Below are 16,863 nucleotides of genomic sequence, written 5' to 3'. Positions count from 1 at the left end.
AAATACACAGATTGGCCATGAAATCATATCCATCCACCTAATATTGAGTAGGTCCCCCTTTTGCCAAGATTTAAAACACATCCCTCAGGTGCCTAGGCCGAGCAACACCTATACCAAAAGTCAACATTTTACTGCCAGCACAGAGAAGGAAGATTATCCGAGAGAAATACAGGAATACAGGACGGGGAACACAGCTCAGGAAAGTGACCAGGAGATTACAGGCTGATATCACCCAGTCCCCGCCCTACTCTGGACCAATCAGTGAGCAGTATGGGTGGAGGAATGTATTTAGTGTTAATGACCCACCTGTGCTGATCTCTGTAGGAGTGTCCTCCTCTATAAATGTCCCCGTTATTCCATCCTCCTCCATAGACTGCTGATCATCCCTCACATACCTCTCTTCTTCTGATTTAACCTCAAATTCTATATCGATTGGATCTCCACTCTAAACCAAGAGAATGAGAGAGAATATCATCTGTAAAATAGAAGCTTTATTATTGTGACATCACATAAGAAATCCACTCATTGTCCCATGAGTCTGTTTTATAATCTCTGTCCCACAACCTTGTAACAGTGAGGGGTGGTGTGATCTTCCTGTGTGGAATCCCGGGAATACAGAGGACGGGGACATCTCTCTGGTGGGTTTCTGTAGCTGGATGACTCTACCATGGTGTCCTGGTACAGATCTTTGTGTATTTCCTCCATCACCCCATCCTCATCATCCTCTTCTTTTATCTCTTTTTTGACATCAACTTTAGGATCTCTCAGGTTTGCACTCTGAATATATAATAAAAATGACATCAATGGTAACAATGCAGATAATGTACAGATCCTAATGATACTATCAGTGATAATGTCCCAGAATTCCCGGCACCGCTCACCTCTCCTGTCAGCAGATGGACCATCATGGTGGTCAGTTCCAGGATCTTCTGCTCTTTGTTCCTCTCAGGTATGGGAGAAGGTGGGGGAGGCACCATGGTGGGGCTCTGGGTCCTGCTCCATCCTCCTGAGATTGGATCCCCACTAGACTTCTTCACTACAACATAATCCTACAGATCAGGAGAAAGATAAACCAATATCAATCATCTGACATCATCTAAATGTCTACAATAAGAACATGGACTATTGACCAGACTAGACAAGAGTGATGTCATGTGACCTCTCAGAATCCTCCCCACCTCTCCGGTCAGGTCTGTGTTTTATTAATAGAGATAAGAGTGATGTCATGTGACCTCCCAGAATCCTCCTCACCTCTCCAGTCAGGTCTGTGTTTTATTAATAGAGATAAGAGTGATGTCATGTGACCTCCCAGAATCCTCCTCACCTCTCCGGTCAGGTCTGTGTTTTATTAATAGAGATAAGAGTGATGTCATGTGACCTCCCAGAATCCTCCTCACCTCTCCGGTCAGGTCTGTGTTTTATTAATAGAGATAAGAGTGATGTCATGTGACCTCCCAGAATCCTCCTCACCTCTCCGGTCAGGTCTGTGTTTTATTAATAGAGATAAGAGTGATGTCATGTGACCTCCCAGAATCCTCCTCACCTCTCCGGTCAGGTCTATGTTTTATTAATAGAGATAAGAGTGATGTCATGTGACCTCCCAGAATCCTCCTCACCTCTCCGGTCAGGTCTGTGTTTTATTAATAGAGATAAGAGTGATGTCATGTGACCTCCCAGAATCCTCCTCACCTCTCCGGTCAGGTCTGTGTTTTATTAATAGAGATAAGAGTGATGTCATGTGACCTCCCAGAATCCTCCTCACCTCTCCGGTCAGGTCTGTGTTTTATTAATAGAGATAAGAGTGATGTCATGTGACCTCCCAGAATCCTCCTCACCTCTCCGGTCAGGTCTGTGTATTATTAATAGAGATAAGAGTGATGTCATGTGACCTCCCAGAATCCTCCTCACCTCTCCGGTCAGGTCTGTGTTTTATTAATAGAGATAAGAGTGATGTCATGTGACCTCCCAGAATCCTCCTCACCTCTCCGGTCAGGTCTGTGTATTATTAATAGAGATAAGAGTGATGTCATGTGACTTCCCAGAATCCTCCTCACCTCTCCGGTCAGGTCTGTGTTTTATTAATAGAGATAAGAGTGATGTCATGTGACCTCCCAGAATCCTCCTCACCTCTCCGGTCAGGTCTGTGTTTTATTAATAGAGATAAGAGTGATGTCATGTGACTTCCCAGAATCCTCCTCACCTCTCCGGTCAGCAGGTAGATGATCTCCAGGGTGAGGTTTAGTATCTTCTCAGTCATGTGACTCTGGTCCTCCTCCATCCTCATTGGTGCCGTCATTTGATTTATACAGGTCTCCTTGTAGACACATTGAAGGGTAATTTTAGGGAGCACAAAATCGCAATAAATTACCAATTTCTTTGGTAAAATATAAAAGATGAGGTTGCACCGAGTAAATAGATACCAAGCATGTCAAAACTTAAATTTGTGTGCGCCCTTTAAATGGTGAGAAACTTCAGTACCTGATATTTATTATATATATATTTATATCTGCTTTGAAAGTCCCCCATAGGTCATCAGCTTAGAGTTACGGTGAAGGTCTGGTGTTAGAATTATTACTCTCATTCCGGCATGCGCGGCCATATGTAACATGAGTGTCGCAATCAAAGTTTTCAGGAGTACCCACTGCGTGCATATATGTGGCGTGGGGGGGGGGGGGGCCTAATTTTTTTTGGGGGGGGGGGGGGGCATTTCATGCACTTGGGTGTAACTTTAATTTTTTATAATTAAAAAAAAAATTTTTTGTTACTTAACTTATTTTTTCCCATCACATACGGGACAAAAAGTCGTCTATGTGATGATTTGTTTAGTGATACATCACTCCCAATTGTCCCGGATTCGGAGGGACTGTCCCTGATTTGGATGGACTGTCCCTGATTTGGATGGACTGTCCCTGATTTGGATGGACTGTCCCTGATTTGGAGGGACTGTCCTTGATTTGGAGGGACTGTCCCGGATTTGGAGGGACTGTCCCTGATTTGGATGGACTGTATTGGATGTGGAGGGACTGTCCCGGATGTGGAGGGACTGTCCCGGATTTGGAGGGACTGTCCCTGATTTGGATGGACTGTCCCGGATTTGGAGGGACTGTCCCCGATTTGGATGGACTGTTCTGGATGTGGAAGGACTGTCCCGGATGTGGAGGGACTGTCCCAGATGTGGAAGGACTGTCCCAGATGTGGAAGGACTGTCCCGGATTCGGAGGGACAGTCCCTCATTTGGAACAAGGTCCCTTTGTCTCTCTCTCTCTCTCCTCCTCATTTGTCCCTCATTTTGGTCTGATCTATATAGTTGTATATAAAATGTACTTTTTATCTTTCAAAAAGTGTTTCCCCAGTGCTAAACCTTTCATCCAAATTCTAAATTTCTGCATTTGTCAATTCCAAAAGCCAATATAAAGAAATTGTAGTGGTAAAAAAAAGCACTTGTGGGCTTAACCAATCATTTATTTTGTACAATTTCCCTTTAAGAGGGCGTGGCAGGGGGTGTGTCCTATGCCTACATACTTTTGCTAATAGGTGTCCCTCGTTCCCATCTCAGAAAGTTGGGGGGGTGTGGTACAGTACATCAACGCCACCGAATGAGGGTGCCAAGAAATTCCGTCTGTCCCTTATGACTATCAGTTTGGCGGTGAGCAGTGCGGGGTGTACCAAGATGGCTGACGCCACTTTCTGACTGCAGCCTTGCCGATTGGTTTTCAAATTTAACATGAAAATAGTATCACAGATCTACAATACTGTATTCCAGGATATACGAGGGGAGGCCAATAAGACCTTACCCTCACCAAGATCCAGATGTGCCAGAGATCTGAAATTTAGTCTGCTGACTCTTCCTTCTCTACATTTCCACCTCCTATGGTCACACACTTCTCACCTCTGTGGAACAGACCTTTGACACCATCTGTGTAGAAGTATGCCGATTTGGAGGAAAACCAGCTATCAACTTCAGTAATGACGGCCTCAGCCTTTTTGGGGGTTGGGTGATGAAGCACGTTTCCATGTTTTACTCATTTCTTTAGTCTCAGGATCATCTAGACATACCCAGCTTTCATCCATGGTCACTGATCTGTTTAAAAAGTCCTCCTCATCTTTGGGATTTCCCTCTTTGAAGATGGAGGAACCTAATCACGGCTCGGTATTCAACTTTGTCAGGCATGACACTTACTCCATTTCTCTTGGCTCTAACTATAATTCACCCACAAAAACAAAAAATTGGCATGCATATTACTACGATATCCACCAATAAACCTTCAAAATTTCAGATCCCTAGCACATCTAGATCATGGTGAGGGTAAGAACTTATTGGCCTCCCCTTGTAAGCTGACTGCTAAAACGAGTGTGAAATCCCAGACTAAGCTAGGTATATCAAGATGTCCGCTGCCGCCTTCGTGTTCTGTCAGAATAGGAAACCTATTGGAACGCATAGTGGCCATGCCGGAAAGCATTGCGCATGCGCAGTAAGCAATATGCATTGGTAACGTCACTTCCGTTACCAAATCTGACATGTTGCCTAATCTGATGGAACAACGGATCAGAAATTCCCTTTTCTCTGTTGGGTTTGTTTGGTTTCTGAACTGGATTTGATTAGTTTTAGATCTGCAGACAAGGAATGATAAATACGATCCTTCCTGTGACTTGTTTGCTCTGAGGCAGTGGTGTGAGGTCAATGGAGGGTCATCATGATGTCCAGGAAGGGGAACTTCCTACACAAATGGACTCAGCTCTAGGCAGGGCTGTGTTTTGGCCTAGGGCGGCACTTTGCGGGGGGCGGCAAAAAAAGCCGCCCCCCCGCATGATTGAAAGTCCCCCCACCCGATTCCCAGCTCCCGCAGCCGCCCCCCGCACACATGCAGCCCACGGCGGCCGCCTTGCTGTAGCGGCGCTGTTGTGTATGGGCGTGCTTGGCAGAGAGTGGAGGGGCGTGTGTATGGGCGTGCTTAGCAGAGCTCACGCCCCTCCACCCTCTGACAAGCAAGCCCATACACAGCAGCGCCGCCCGCTACAGCAAGGCGGCTGCTGTGGGCTGCATGTGTGCGGGGGGCGGGCGCGGGAGCCTTATGCTCCGCCTACCCTCCTCCACACTGCTTGACCCTTCTCCGCGGCACAGCAGCTAAAGTTATTGAAAAAAATTATAAGAGTTTTATGGGAACAGTGTTGGCATTTGATGGCACAGTGGCTACAATTGATGGGGCACAGTGACAGCGTTTGATGGGGCACAATGGCTGCGTTTAAAGGCACAGTGGCTGCAATTGATGGGGCACAATGGCTGCATTTGATGGTACAGTGGCTGCAAATGATGGGCACAGTGGCTGCGTTTGGTGGGCACAGTGGCTGCGTTTGGTGGGCACAGTGGCTGCGTTTGGTGGGCACAGTGGCTGCGTTTGATGGCACAGTGGCTGCGTTTGATGGCACAGTGGCTGCGTTTGATGGGCACAGTGGCTGCGTTTGATGGGCACAGTGGCTGCGTTTGATGGGCACAGTGGCTGCGTTTGATGGGCACAGTGGCTGCGTTTGATGGCACAGTGGCTGCGTTTGATGGCACAGTGGCTGCCTTTGATGGCACAGTGGCTGCGTTTGATGGCACAGTGGCTGCCTTTGATGGCACAGTGGCTGCGTTTGGTGGGGCACAGTGTCTGCGTTTGGTGGGCACAGTGGCTGCGTTTGATGGGGCACAGTGTCTGTGTTTGGTGGGCACAGTGGCTGCGTTTGATGGGGCACAGTGTCTGTGTTTGGTGGGCACAGTGGCTGCAATTGATGGGCACAGTGGTTGCGTTTGGTGGGCACAGTGGCTGCGTTTGGTGGGCACAGTGGCTGCGTTTGGTGGGCACAGTGGCTGCGTTTGATGAAACAGTGGCTGCATTTGATGGGGCACAGTGAGGCTGCAATTGATGTCTTTTTTTCTGAATTTCTTAGTTTGTTTGCACCCCCCCAAAAATTTTGAGCACCAGCCGCCACTGGCATGTGCAAAGTGCTCCATGCATGCTAAAATCAATGCAAACCCTTTAAACAGTCCACATTTAGTTGCAGTCTCCAGGGAGTGGGGAAGGGTACCTGTTCCCCCCTCCCCCCTGAAAGGTGCCAAATGAGCCTAAAGAGGAAAGGGTGTGGTTTACAGATGATAGGGCGGGTCTTAAACAGGAAGGGGTGTGGCCTCGGCAGCAAGGGGTGGGTCGTATTTAAATTAGGGGGTGCATGAGTTTAGTCAGGCCTAGGGCAGCACAAAACCTAAATACACCACTGGCTCTAGGTGGGTCTGCTATATGGTCTCTCACGTTATTCTCGTAACCGCAGGTGCAATGCCCAGCTCATCACCTGAAGACTAGGATGCACAGAAATTCCAAATTGAAATTTTACATCCATCCAGAGTTTTTGTGCATCCTAAGGGGAACTTGCTGACTTTTGGCCGGAGTTGCCGGATAATCAGGATAATTGCCAGAACTCCGGCTGCAAGGCTCCAATCTCCGGCAGCCTGCTGACTGACAGGAGTGATGTCACTCTCTGCAGTAAGAGAAGGGATTGGATTGGATAGCAGGAGGATGCTGCTGGTGGAGTAGAGAGTTGTGGGGGAGGAGTCTGTTCTCTTCCCTCCAATGGCAGCCCAGTGTGGGTAGGTGGAGGACAGCAAGGGGGAGGGGTTTGTTCTCTTGGTTGCCAAATATACTGTAGTATCCAGCACATTGTACAGAGTGGTGGTGGGTTCTTGGGGCTCTGAATTCCAGCACCGGGCATTGGTCTGACCCTGGTATGCATAGCACTGACCCCTGACCACCCATTAGACAATTCTGCACAAACAGACCTCCTCTAAGTATGAGTGGCCACCAAGGGGTGAAGGACTGTCCTTCTTCATTCCACTTGGTATTTTGCAAAAAATTATTTGACCAATGAGATGGTAAGAAGGTGAAGGTTGCCTCCATTTCCTGGCAGGAGTTCTGAAGTAAATGCAGTTGGGAGGACCATCGTAGACCAAGAGCCCCCTGAGCCCTACAGCCTCCTCTTAACTCAGAGCCCTGCTGCCCACCTACCCTATCAATGGCCCAGAGCCATTCAAATCCACTACCCCCTTTAGGGGCCCCAAAGTCCCCTAGCCTCGATACCCCCTGAGATGTTGCTCAGCTCCCCTACTTCCTTCAAATCCCTCAGTATTTTCATCCCTCTGACCCCAATGATGGGACATATTCTTCATGGCAGGCTGGGGAATGTTTTTTTCCTCCTGACCAGCAATGTAAGGGGCTCTATGCTCCATACTCCTGACCAGTAATGTAAGGGGCTCTATACTCCATACTCCTGACCAGTAATGTAAGGGTCTCTATGCTCCATACTCCTGACCAGCAATGTAAGGGGCTCTATGCTCCATACTCCTGACCAGTAATGTAAGGGTCTCTATGCTCCATACTCCTGACCAGTAATGTAAGGGTCTCTATGCTCCATACTCCTGACCAGCAATGTAAGGGGCTCTATGCTCCATACTCCTGACCAGTAATGTAAGGGGCTCTATGCTCCATACTCCTGACTAGTAATGTAAGGGGCTCTATACTCCATACTCCTGACCAGTAATGTAAGGGGCTCTATACTCCATACTCCTGACCAGTAATGTAAGGGGCTCTATACTCCATACTCCTGACCAGTAATGTAAGGGGCTCTATGTTCCATACTCCTGACCAGTAATGTAAGGGGCTCTATACTCCATACTCCTGACCAGTAATGTAAGGGGCTCTATGTTCCATACTCCTGACCAGTAATGTAAGGGTCTCTATGCTCCATACTCCTGACCAGTAATGTAAGGGGCTCTATGCTCCATACTCCTGACCAGCAATGTAAGGGGCTCTATGCTCCATACTCCTGACCAGTAATGTAAGGGGCTCTATGCTCCATACTCCTGACCAGTAATGTAAGGGGCTCTATGCTCCATACTCCTGACCAGCAATGTAAGGGGCTCTATGCTCCATACTCCTGACCCCGGCACTCCATCATTGTGTTGGCTGCATAGTGTAATGATTGCCCATAAGGATGCACCAATAGCATTTTTTTAACACTGAGTACTCGCCGATAACAATTACTGTTACCTATCGCCTAGGAACAGTAGGTTGAGGGGTGGTTTGGGAGGTGGGTGAGGGCAGGGTGGGAGGGGGTAGTAGAGGGGTAAGCGAGGGCAGGGTAGTTGAGGGAGGGGTGAAATAGGGATTGTGGGTGGGAGAGTTGAGATGGAAAAGGCTGTGATCACTGGGGGGGGGGGGGGGGTGGATGGAGATGGGAGGGTCATTGGAAGACATTGGGGCAGAGGTGAGAGCTGGTGGAGAAAGGAGGACACAACACAGGGAGGGCACAGTACAGGGGGTTAGGAGGGCACAATACAGGGGCTTAGGAGGGCACAGTACAGGGTGAGAAAGAGGGCACAGTACAGGGGGTTAGAAAGGCACAGTACAGGGGGTTAGGAGGGCACAGTACAGGGGGTTAGGAGGGCACAGTACAGGGGGCTAGGAGGGCACAGTACAGGGTGAGAAAGAGGGCACAGTACAGGGGCTTAGGAGGGCACAGTACAGGGGGTTAGGAGGGCACAGTACACGGGGTTAGGAGGGCACAGTACAGGTGGTTAGGAGGGCACAGTACAGGGGGTTAGGTGGGCACAGTACAGGGGGTTAGGAGGGCACAGTACAGGGGGTTAGGAGGGCACAGTACAGGGGGGTAGGAGGGCACAGTACAGGGGGTTAGGAGGGCACAGTAAGGGGGTTAGGAGGGCACAGTACAGGAGGTTAGGAGGGCACAGTACAGGGGGTTAGGTGGGCACAGTACAGGGGGTTAGGAGGGCACAGTAAGGGGGTTAGGAGGGCACAGTACAGGGAGTTAGGAGGGCACAGTACAGGGGGTTAGGAGGGCACAGTAAGGGGGTTAGGAGGGCACAGTACAGGGAGTTAGGAGGGCACAGTACAGGGGGTTAGGAGGGCACAGTAAGGGGGTTAGGAGGGCACAGTACAGGGAGTTAGGAGGGCACAGTACAGGGGGTTAGGAGGGCACAGTAAGGGGGTTAGGAGGGCACAGTACAGGGAGTTAGGAGGGCACAGTACAGGGGGTTAGGTGGGCACAGTACAGGGGGTTAGGAGGGCACAGTACAGGGGGTTAGGAGGGCACAGTACAGGGGGTTAGGAGGGCACAGTACAGGGAGTTAGGTGGGCACAGTACAGGAGGTTAGGAGGGCACAGTACAGGGAGTTAGGAGGGCACAGTACAGGGGGTTAGGAGGGCACAGTACAGGGGGTAAGGAGGGCACAGTACAGGGGGTTAGGAGGGCACAGTACAGGGGGTTAGGAGGGCACAGTACAGGGGGGTAGGAGGGCACAGTACAGGGGGTTAGGAGGGCACAGTACAGGGAGTTAGGAGGGCACAGTACAGGGGGTTAGGAGGGCACAGTACAGGGGGTTAGGAGGGCACAGTACAGGGGGGTAGGTGGGCACAGTACAGGGGGTTAGGAGGGCACAGTACAGGGAGTTAGGAGGGCACAGTAAGGGGGTTAGGAGGGAACAGTAAGGGGGATAGGAGGGCACAGTGGCATCGCTAGGGGGGGAGCGTGGGGGGTGAGGGCCGCACCCAGGTGATACCCGCCAGAGGGTATCTATACACATGGTAGCTGTAAGGGAATGGGATGGGGAGGAGGAGCTCTTAGTTCTGTGCTCAAGATGTGTGCCATGTGGAGATGGGAGATGCCGGCAAGTGTCAGGGGTGGTGGAGGGCTTGGAAGAGGGGAGCCCACCCCTCCCTAGTACCCCTGCCCAGTACCCCCCTAGATAAGGTTGCCACCTGTCCCTGATTCACCCGGACAGTTCGGGTTTTGAATCGTGTGTCCGGGTTTCAGGCCTCCAGAAACCCGGACACAATATTCATAATGGACTGTGGCTCCCCAAGTAACTGAGTACCACAACCGCCGAGTGCATAGACAAGAGAGGAGAGAGGGCTTGATCTGCTCCTCCTCCTCCCACCCCTATAACTCTGTCTGCCCACGCACACTCCAATCCCCGGCTTTCTGTTCCTCTGGAAAGCGACGTGTGGGCTGGAAATCTGAAGTTCAGCAGATACATCGTTGATGAAAGGTGTCGATACCTGAGCCTCCATCCTTGGGTGAGTGAGCTCACCATCCAATGTCTGTGACTAAAGTCCTCTCCCCCCCACCTTCTCTCTCTTGCCCCTGAGCGAGTGAATACACTAAGGTAAGAGGGACTCAGATGTAAGGGACTCCCTGTGGACTCTGATTCAAGGGGGTATTTGGGAACCCTGATTTAAGGGGAAATGCTGGGAACTCTGATGTGAGTGGGAGGTTTGGTGAGCAGAAACCCCCTTCCATCAGAGTTCCCCTTTACACCAGAGTCCACAGCATTCCCCTTTAAAAAAAGTGTTTGGGTTTGGCTTGAAGAAAAGGTGGCAACCCTACCACAACCCTACTCGTGCTGCAGGAATGTCTACTGCTCCGATCCCCGCCGGCTCTCCTCTCCATGCCCTGTGATTGGAGCACTACAGATCCCGCTCACATAGGCAGTGCCCAGGTTGGCCCCGTGCATTAAGATGACCCTGGGCCTGAGGAGGGAGCCGGCCGGAGGGGAGGAGGAGGCGTTCCACTCCCAAGGTGACGTCACTTCCTGTATTGGAGCATTTTCACGAGTACCGATACTCTCAAACATGCCTAGTATCGGCCCCGATACCGATATGTCCATTTCTTAGCTGTGTAGTTAGGATGTAGGCCATGTATGGTCAGGATGGTCATTGTCTTGTCTATTTATTGTCAGTGCTGTTTGTTTAGAGGAACATATTACTAGAATTTATCTCCATAATGAAGAAAATGTTCCGGCCCCTGTAAGTGGGGGTATGATCTGCCCCTGAAGGGGTTAATCTAGGTTTCCACACTATATATGTGTGTATCATCATCTGCTGGAGATAAAAGACATCACAGTGACTATGGAGGAAGAGGACGGACATGACGGGGGGTTACTGGGTGTAAATAGAAAATAAGATCTGAAGGATACTGAAGCATGTCCCCTCATACAAATCATACTCTCATATTACCTCCCTTACTCTTCTGCTTCTCCTAATCGCTGGAGATATTTTCCCAAACCCTGGGCCTTCCTTATTTAACTGTGCCCAACACACCCATCACCATCACCCTACACCCTCTGGCAGTAGTCGCAATCTACACAATTTAGTCTCCATTCCTCTTCTTCCCAACACCAGCCTCCCTCTCTCCTGTACCCTCTGGAATGCCCGCTCTGTCTGCAACAAACTCACTGCTGTTCATGACCTCTTTGTCACTAATTCCTTTAATCTACTTGCTGTCACCGAAACCCGGCTCCATGAATCTGACACCCCTTCTCCTGCTTCCCTCTCCCAGGGTGGCCTTCACTGGACTCACTCCCCTAGGCCTAATGGACGCAAGGGAGGTGGAGTGGGATTCCTCCTATCCCCCCAGAGCACCTTCCAGGTTATTCACCCTCCTCCCTCTTTTTCCCTCTCATCATTCGAAGCCCACTGTATACGTCTGTTCTCTCCTACTTCCCTAAGAATTTCTGTGATCTACCGGCCCCCTGGACCACTATCGACTTTCCTTGATGAGTTTTCTGCCTGGCTACCCTACTTTCTCTCTTCGGATATTCCCACAATCCTTCTTGGTGATTTCAACATCCCTGCTAATACAAACACTCCTGCTACTTCTAAACTTCTTAGTCTAACCTGAAGCAATGGATACATGCTTCTACTCACTCTGATGGCAACACCCTTGACCTTGTATTCTCCTACCTATGTACTCCATGCAACTTCTCAAACAATCCTTTTCCTCTCTCCGACCACCACCTTATTAGTTTCTCTCTCCCCCTGTCTTCCACCACCTTTCCCTCCAATCGCCTAACCATCACCCGTAGAAACTTTCACAACTTCAACTCCTCTCTCCTCTACTCTGCTACTGACCACCTCTATGACAAAATCTCTCCCCTGTCCTGCCCCAACCAAGCCATATCCATCTACAATAAATCTCTGTCCACCACCCTGGACAAGCTCGCTCCCCTTACTACACGCAGAATCAGGCCTCGACCCCTACAACCCTGGCAAACAGATGACACTAAAATTCTCAAAAAAACGTAGTCGCGCTCTTGAGCGTCTGTGGCACAAGACTAAGTCTCTCAAAGACTTCAACCAATACAAATCTGCCCTCCAAATATACTATTCTTTCCTCCACACTGCCAAGCACACCTATTTTACAGCTCTTATTAACACCTTCTCATCCAATCCCTGTAAACTCTTCTCTACCTTCAACTCTCTACTTTGTCCTCCACCCACTGACTTACTCACTGCCCAGGAAATCGCTAATCACTTCAAAAACAAGATTGATACAATCCGTGATGAAATCTCCACTCTACAGGTATCTCCCCCAGCTAAGACCCCATGTCAACAGGTACAACTGACACTCCCCCTATTCAAATCTACTACTACAGATGAAGTTGCTAAACTCCTTTCTATCGCCCACCTAACCACCTGTCCCCTGGACCCTATTCCCTCTCTAATGCTACGGTCACCCTCTGACCCCATCCTACACTCTCTAACCCACATCTTCAATCTCTCCCTCACCTCTGGCGTCTTCCCCGATGCTCTAAAACATGCACTGGTCACCCCCATACTTAAAAAGCTGTCCTTGGACCCTACCAATCTTAACAACCTACGCCCTATCTCCTTGCTCCCCTTTTCCTCTAAACTCCTTGAACGCCTGGTTTACAACTGAGTGACCACCTCATTAAAAACAACCTTCTTGATCCCCTTCAATCTGGATTTCGCCCTCAACACTCCACAGAAACTCACTCTTTTAAAACTCACAAATGACCTATTAACTGCAAAAACCAACAGACACTATTCTGTACTCCTACTTCTGGATCTTTCAGCTGCCTTTGACACGGTTGACCACCCCCTCCTCCTCAAAAAACTTCACTCCATCGGTCTCCGTAACTGTGCTCTTCAGTGGCTCTCATCCTACCTATCCCAACGCACATTCAGTGTCACTTACAATTCTACTTCCTCCACTCCTCTTCCCTTCTCCGTCGGGGTCCCCCAAGGTTCTGTTCTTGGACCTCTTTTATTTTCAATCTACACCTCTTCCCTGGGTCAGCCTCTCACGGCTTTCAGTATCATTTCTACGCTGACGACACACAAATCTATCTCTCCACCCCTCAACTCTCTCCATCAGTCTCCTCACGAATCACTAACTTACTAACCGACATATCTGTATGGAAGTCACACCACTTCCTCAAACTCAACTTGTCCAAAACCGAACTTATAATAGTTCCTCCCCCGTGTGCCTCTTCCCCTGACTTCTCTGTCAAGAGCAATGGCACAACCATCCACCCGTCCCCACATGTCAGGGTGCTAGGTGTTATCCTGGATTCTGAACTCTCCTTTCAGCCCCACATCCAATCACTTTCCAAAGCTTGTCGCCTCAACCTCCGCAACATCTCTAAACTACGTTCCTTTCTAACCAATGAAACCACAAAGCTACTGATTCACTCCCTGGTCATCTCTCGCCTCGACTACTGCAACTCCCTCCTTATTGGCTTACCTTTAAATAGACTCCTCCCCCCATCATGAATACTGCTGCCAGACTCATCCACCTTACAAACCGCTCAGTGTCTGCTACCCCTCTCTGCCAATCCCTCCATTGGCTGCCACTCGCCCAACGAATTAAATTCAAAATACTAACAATAAGTTACAAAGCCATCCACAACTCTGCCCCCAGCTATATCCCTAGCCTGGTCTCAAAATACCAACTTAAACGCCATCTCTGTTCCTCCCAGGACCTCCTGCTCTCTAGCTCCCTCATCACCTCCTCCCATATCCGCCTCCAGGACTTCTCCCGAGCCTCGCCCATCCTCTGGAATTCCCTACCCCAATCTGTCAGACTGTCTCCAAATGTATCCACTTTTAGGTGATCCCTGAAAACGTTCCCCTTCAGAGAAGCCTATCCTTCCTCCATCTAACAACTGCACTATTTTCTCCATGAGCTCATCCCCCACAGCTATTACCCTTTTGTATAACTTGACCCTCCCTCCTAGATTGTAAGCTCTAACGAGCCGGGCCCTCTGATTCCCCCTGTATTGTACTGTCTGCCCTAATGTTGTAAAGCGCTGCGTAAACTGTCGGCGCTATATAAATCCTGTATAATAATAATAATAATAAAAAAGATCTTATTACCTCCTCTGCTGCCCCTTCCAGCAACGTCTCCACTCTGCTTCCGCCTGACTCACCTCTCACCCGGAACTTCCTGTCTGTACCCGACATCACTTCCTGTCTACCATAGAGACTTCCTGTCTGGGTAGAAGTGAGATCACCACCTTGTGGAACGCATAGGAACTGCAGTCCCGAGACGTCTGGTAGTGTGAACACGGCCTTGTGCGGTGTGTGTGTATGTACTGTATATCCTTATAGATGGGGGTCATCTCCACTCCCTCCAAGAGGAAAGTATATGTAACAAAAATAATTGATATGGACATTTTTAATTGCAATTTAATTTTAGAGAGAGGTCTAACCACAAAGTACGATGGCCAGAATAGGGAACATCTGTTATTCAGCGGGAGAAGGTTCTCTCTGTGTTATCATTCAGGGAATGTTTAGAACTCAACGAATGTCACGTTTGCCGCCCGACTGCCAGAATTATTTTCTTCACACATCACCTCTCTATTATAGCATTTTAAAATAATAATCCAATATTTGTTTTCCCATGGAGATCTGGTGACCGTTTTATGGACCTTACTTTTTCTAGCAACTTCATTTCAGTTAGAAGAAGACAGACAAATGGAGGGTAACATGGTGTCTTCAGGAAGGTGAAAGGTGGACACAGTCTATGGAAGGAAGGAGGATAAGCTGTAAATCAATCATGTCCTTGAGAAGAAAAGGTGATTGGCCACCAACTCAGATACCTTCTCAGGTTGAGACAACAGTAACAAGGAAGGCTACCTTCTGTTCTGGGGTCATAGATGGAACCTTGGGCAGTGGTTTGAAGAAAGGATATTTGCACAGCCATTTGCCCGGATAAAGTGCATGTACATTACTTCTCTGTGTATCGGGGTAAAAAATGAATGTTATTTGGCTATTTGCTGAGCTTTTCATATGTTTTCCGTTGATTTAAAATGGAAAATACCACATTTGGCCACTAGATGGTCCTAATCCCTGTACTTAGCGCCACCTAATGACCAAATGTAGAATTGTCCTTTCTAAATCAATAGTTGGTATAACATTGTTGGCTTCATTAACTCACGTTCTTCGATGTCTTCTGTAAAAAATTCTGTCCATTTTATAATGAACACAGTGATTTCCTATGATCCTCAGCTCCATCTAGTCTTTATAATGCAGTATTTTTTCCTGAAATACCTTCATCAGTAAAACTAGTGCAACACCGCATTATGGCCACGAGATGGAGCCAATGATTATATGAAATCATCATAAGAAATAAAATATGGCCAAAATTCATCACAGTTGGGTGAATGTGCATTATATTTCTTCAAGGAGTGTTAGAAAACAGACCTGTAAGTGTTTGTGAAATCTTCCACCACAAAATGTACTCAGCCAATGAGAGGTAATGACTCCATTTTTATTTTAAAAGGCCTAGAGGACCACCTTTTAAGTGGTGGGGTTAACGTGTTTCGTCCTGGAAGACGACTTGAGTAAAAACAGACCTCTTGCAAGAGAATAATAGACCTCTAGGTCTCCATACCACAAAATTCCCTCACTCAGGATAGGAAAGTGGCTTCTACTTCGTGTGAGATCTCTGATGTCTGTTAAAATTGAACTTATCTGAAAAACATTTCCCGCACTCAGGACAGGAATACGGCTTCTCCCCTGTGTGAGACCTCAGATGTCTATCAAGCAGGGACTTGTGTGAAAAACATTTCCCACACTCATGACAGGAAAGTGGTCTCTCCCCTGTGTGAGATCTCTGATGTCTGTCAAGCTGGGACTTGTCTGAAAAACATTTCCCACACTCAGGACAGGAAAAGGGCTTCTCCTCTGTGTGCAATCTCTGATGTTTGTAAAGGGTGCACTTCTGTGAAAAACATTTCCCGCACTCAGAACAGGAATACGGCTTCTCCCCAGTGTGAGATCTCTGATGTGTGTTAAAATTGGGCTTATCTGAAAAACATTTCCCGCACTCTGGACAAGAATAGGGCTTCTCCCCCGTGTGAGATCTCTGATGTGTGTTAAAATTGGGCTTATCTGAAAAACTTTTCCCGCACTCTGGACAGAAATACGGCTTCTCACCCGTGTGCAATCTCTGATGTGTGTAAAGACTGGACTGGTGTGAAAAACATTTCCCGCACTCAGGACAGGAAAACGGCTTTTCACCCGTGTGAGATCTCTGATGTGGGTAAAGACTGGATTTATCTGAAAAACATTTCCCGCACACATAACAGGAAAATGGCTTTTCACCCGTGTGAGATCTCTGATGCTTGTCAAGATGAGCCTTCTTTGAAAAACATTTCCCACACTCAGGACAGGAAAACCTCTTATCTGTTGGAAGGACGGCACCGTCCCTCACAGTCTGAGGTTCCTCAGGATAAGAGGAATACGATGGTCCGGCACCGTCCCTCACAGTCTGAGGTTCCTCAGGATAAGAGGAATACGATGGTCCGGCACCGTCCCTCACAGTCTGAGGTTCCTCAGGATAAGAGGAATACGATGGTCCGGCACCGTCCCTCACAGTCTGAGGTTCCTCAGGATAAGAGGAATACGATGGTCCAGCACCGTCCCTCACAGTCTGAGGTTCCTCAGGATAAGAGGAATACGATGGTCCGGCACCGTCCCGCACAGTCTGAGGTTCCTCAGGATAAGAGGA

At 48.6% G+C, this 16,863-nt stretch overlaps 2 protein-coding genes across 2 annotated transcripts in view; both read right to left on the bottom strand.

Annotated features, from left to right (window-relative positions):
* The window catches only part of LOC141104999 (uncharacterized), a 43,347-nt gene that overhangs the window by 1,780 nt on the left and 24,704 nt on the right, over positions 1 to 16,863 (bottom strand). The window contains exon 2 of the mRNA XM_073594806.1: positions 15,860 to 16,531. Within this exon, the coding sequence (XP_073450907.1) occupies positions 15,860 to 16,531 (672 nt within the window). The remainder of the gene's footprint in view (positions 1 to 15,859; positions 16,532 to 16,863) is intronic.
* On the bottom strand, positions 230 to 14,346 carry LOC141104904 (uncharacterized). The gene is made up of 5 exons (XM_073594708.1): positions 14,226 to 14,346; positions 2,201 to 2,314; positions 882 to 1,049; positions 565 to 777; positions 230 to 445 (listed from the first exon to the last, which is right to left on the bottom strand). The coding sequence occupies exons 1-5, from the start codon at positions 14,310 to 14,312 to the stop codon at positions 245 to 247; spliced, it is 783 nt and encodes a 260-aa protein (XP_073450809.1). The 5' UTR covers positions 14,313 to 14,346; the 3' UTR covers positions 230 to 244.

Source organism: Aquarana catesbeiana, linkage group LG08 (genome assembly GCF_042186555.1).
Source record: "Aquarana catesbeiana isolate 2022-GZ linkage group LG08, ASM4218655v1, whole genome shotgun sequence".
Taxonomy (NCBI): Eukaryota; Metazoa; Chordata; class Amphibia; order Anura; family Ranidae; genus Aquarana; species Aquarana catesbeiana.
The sequence above is the reverse complement of the archived record's forward strand: the minus strand, read 5'-3'. Positions and strand labels throughout refer to the sequence as shown.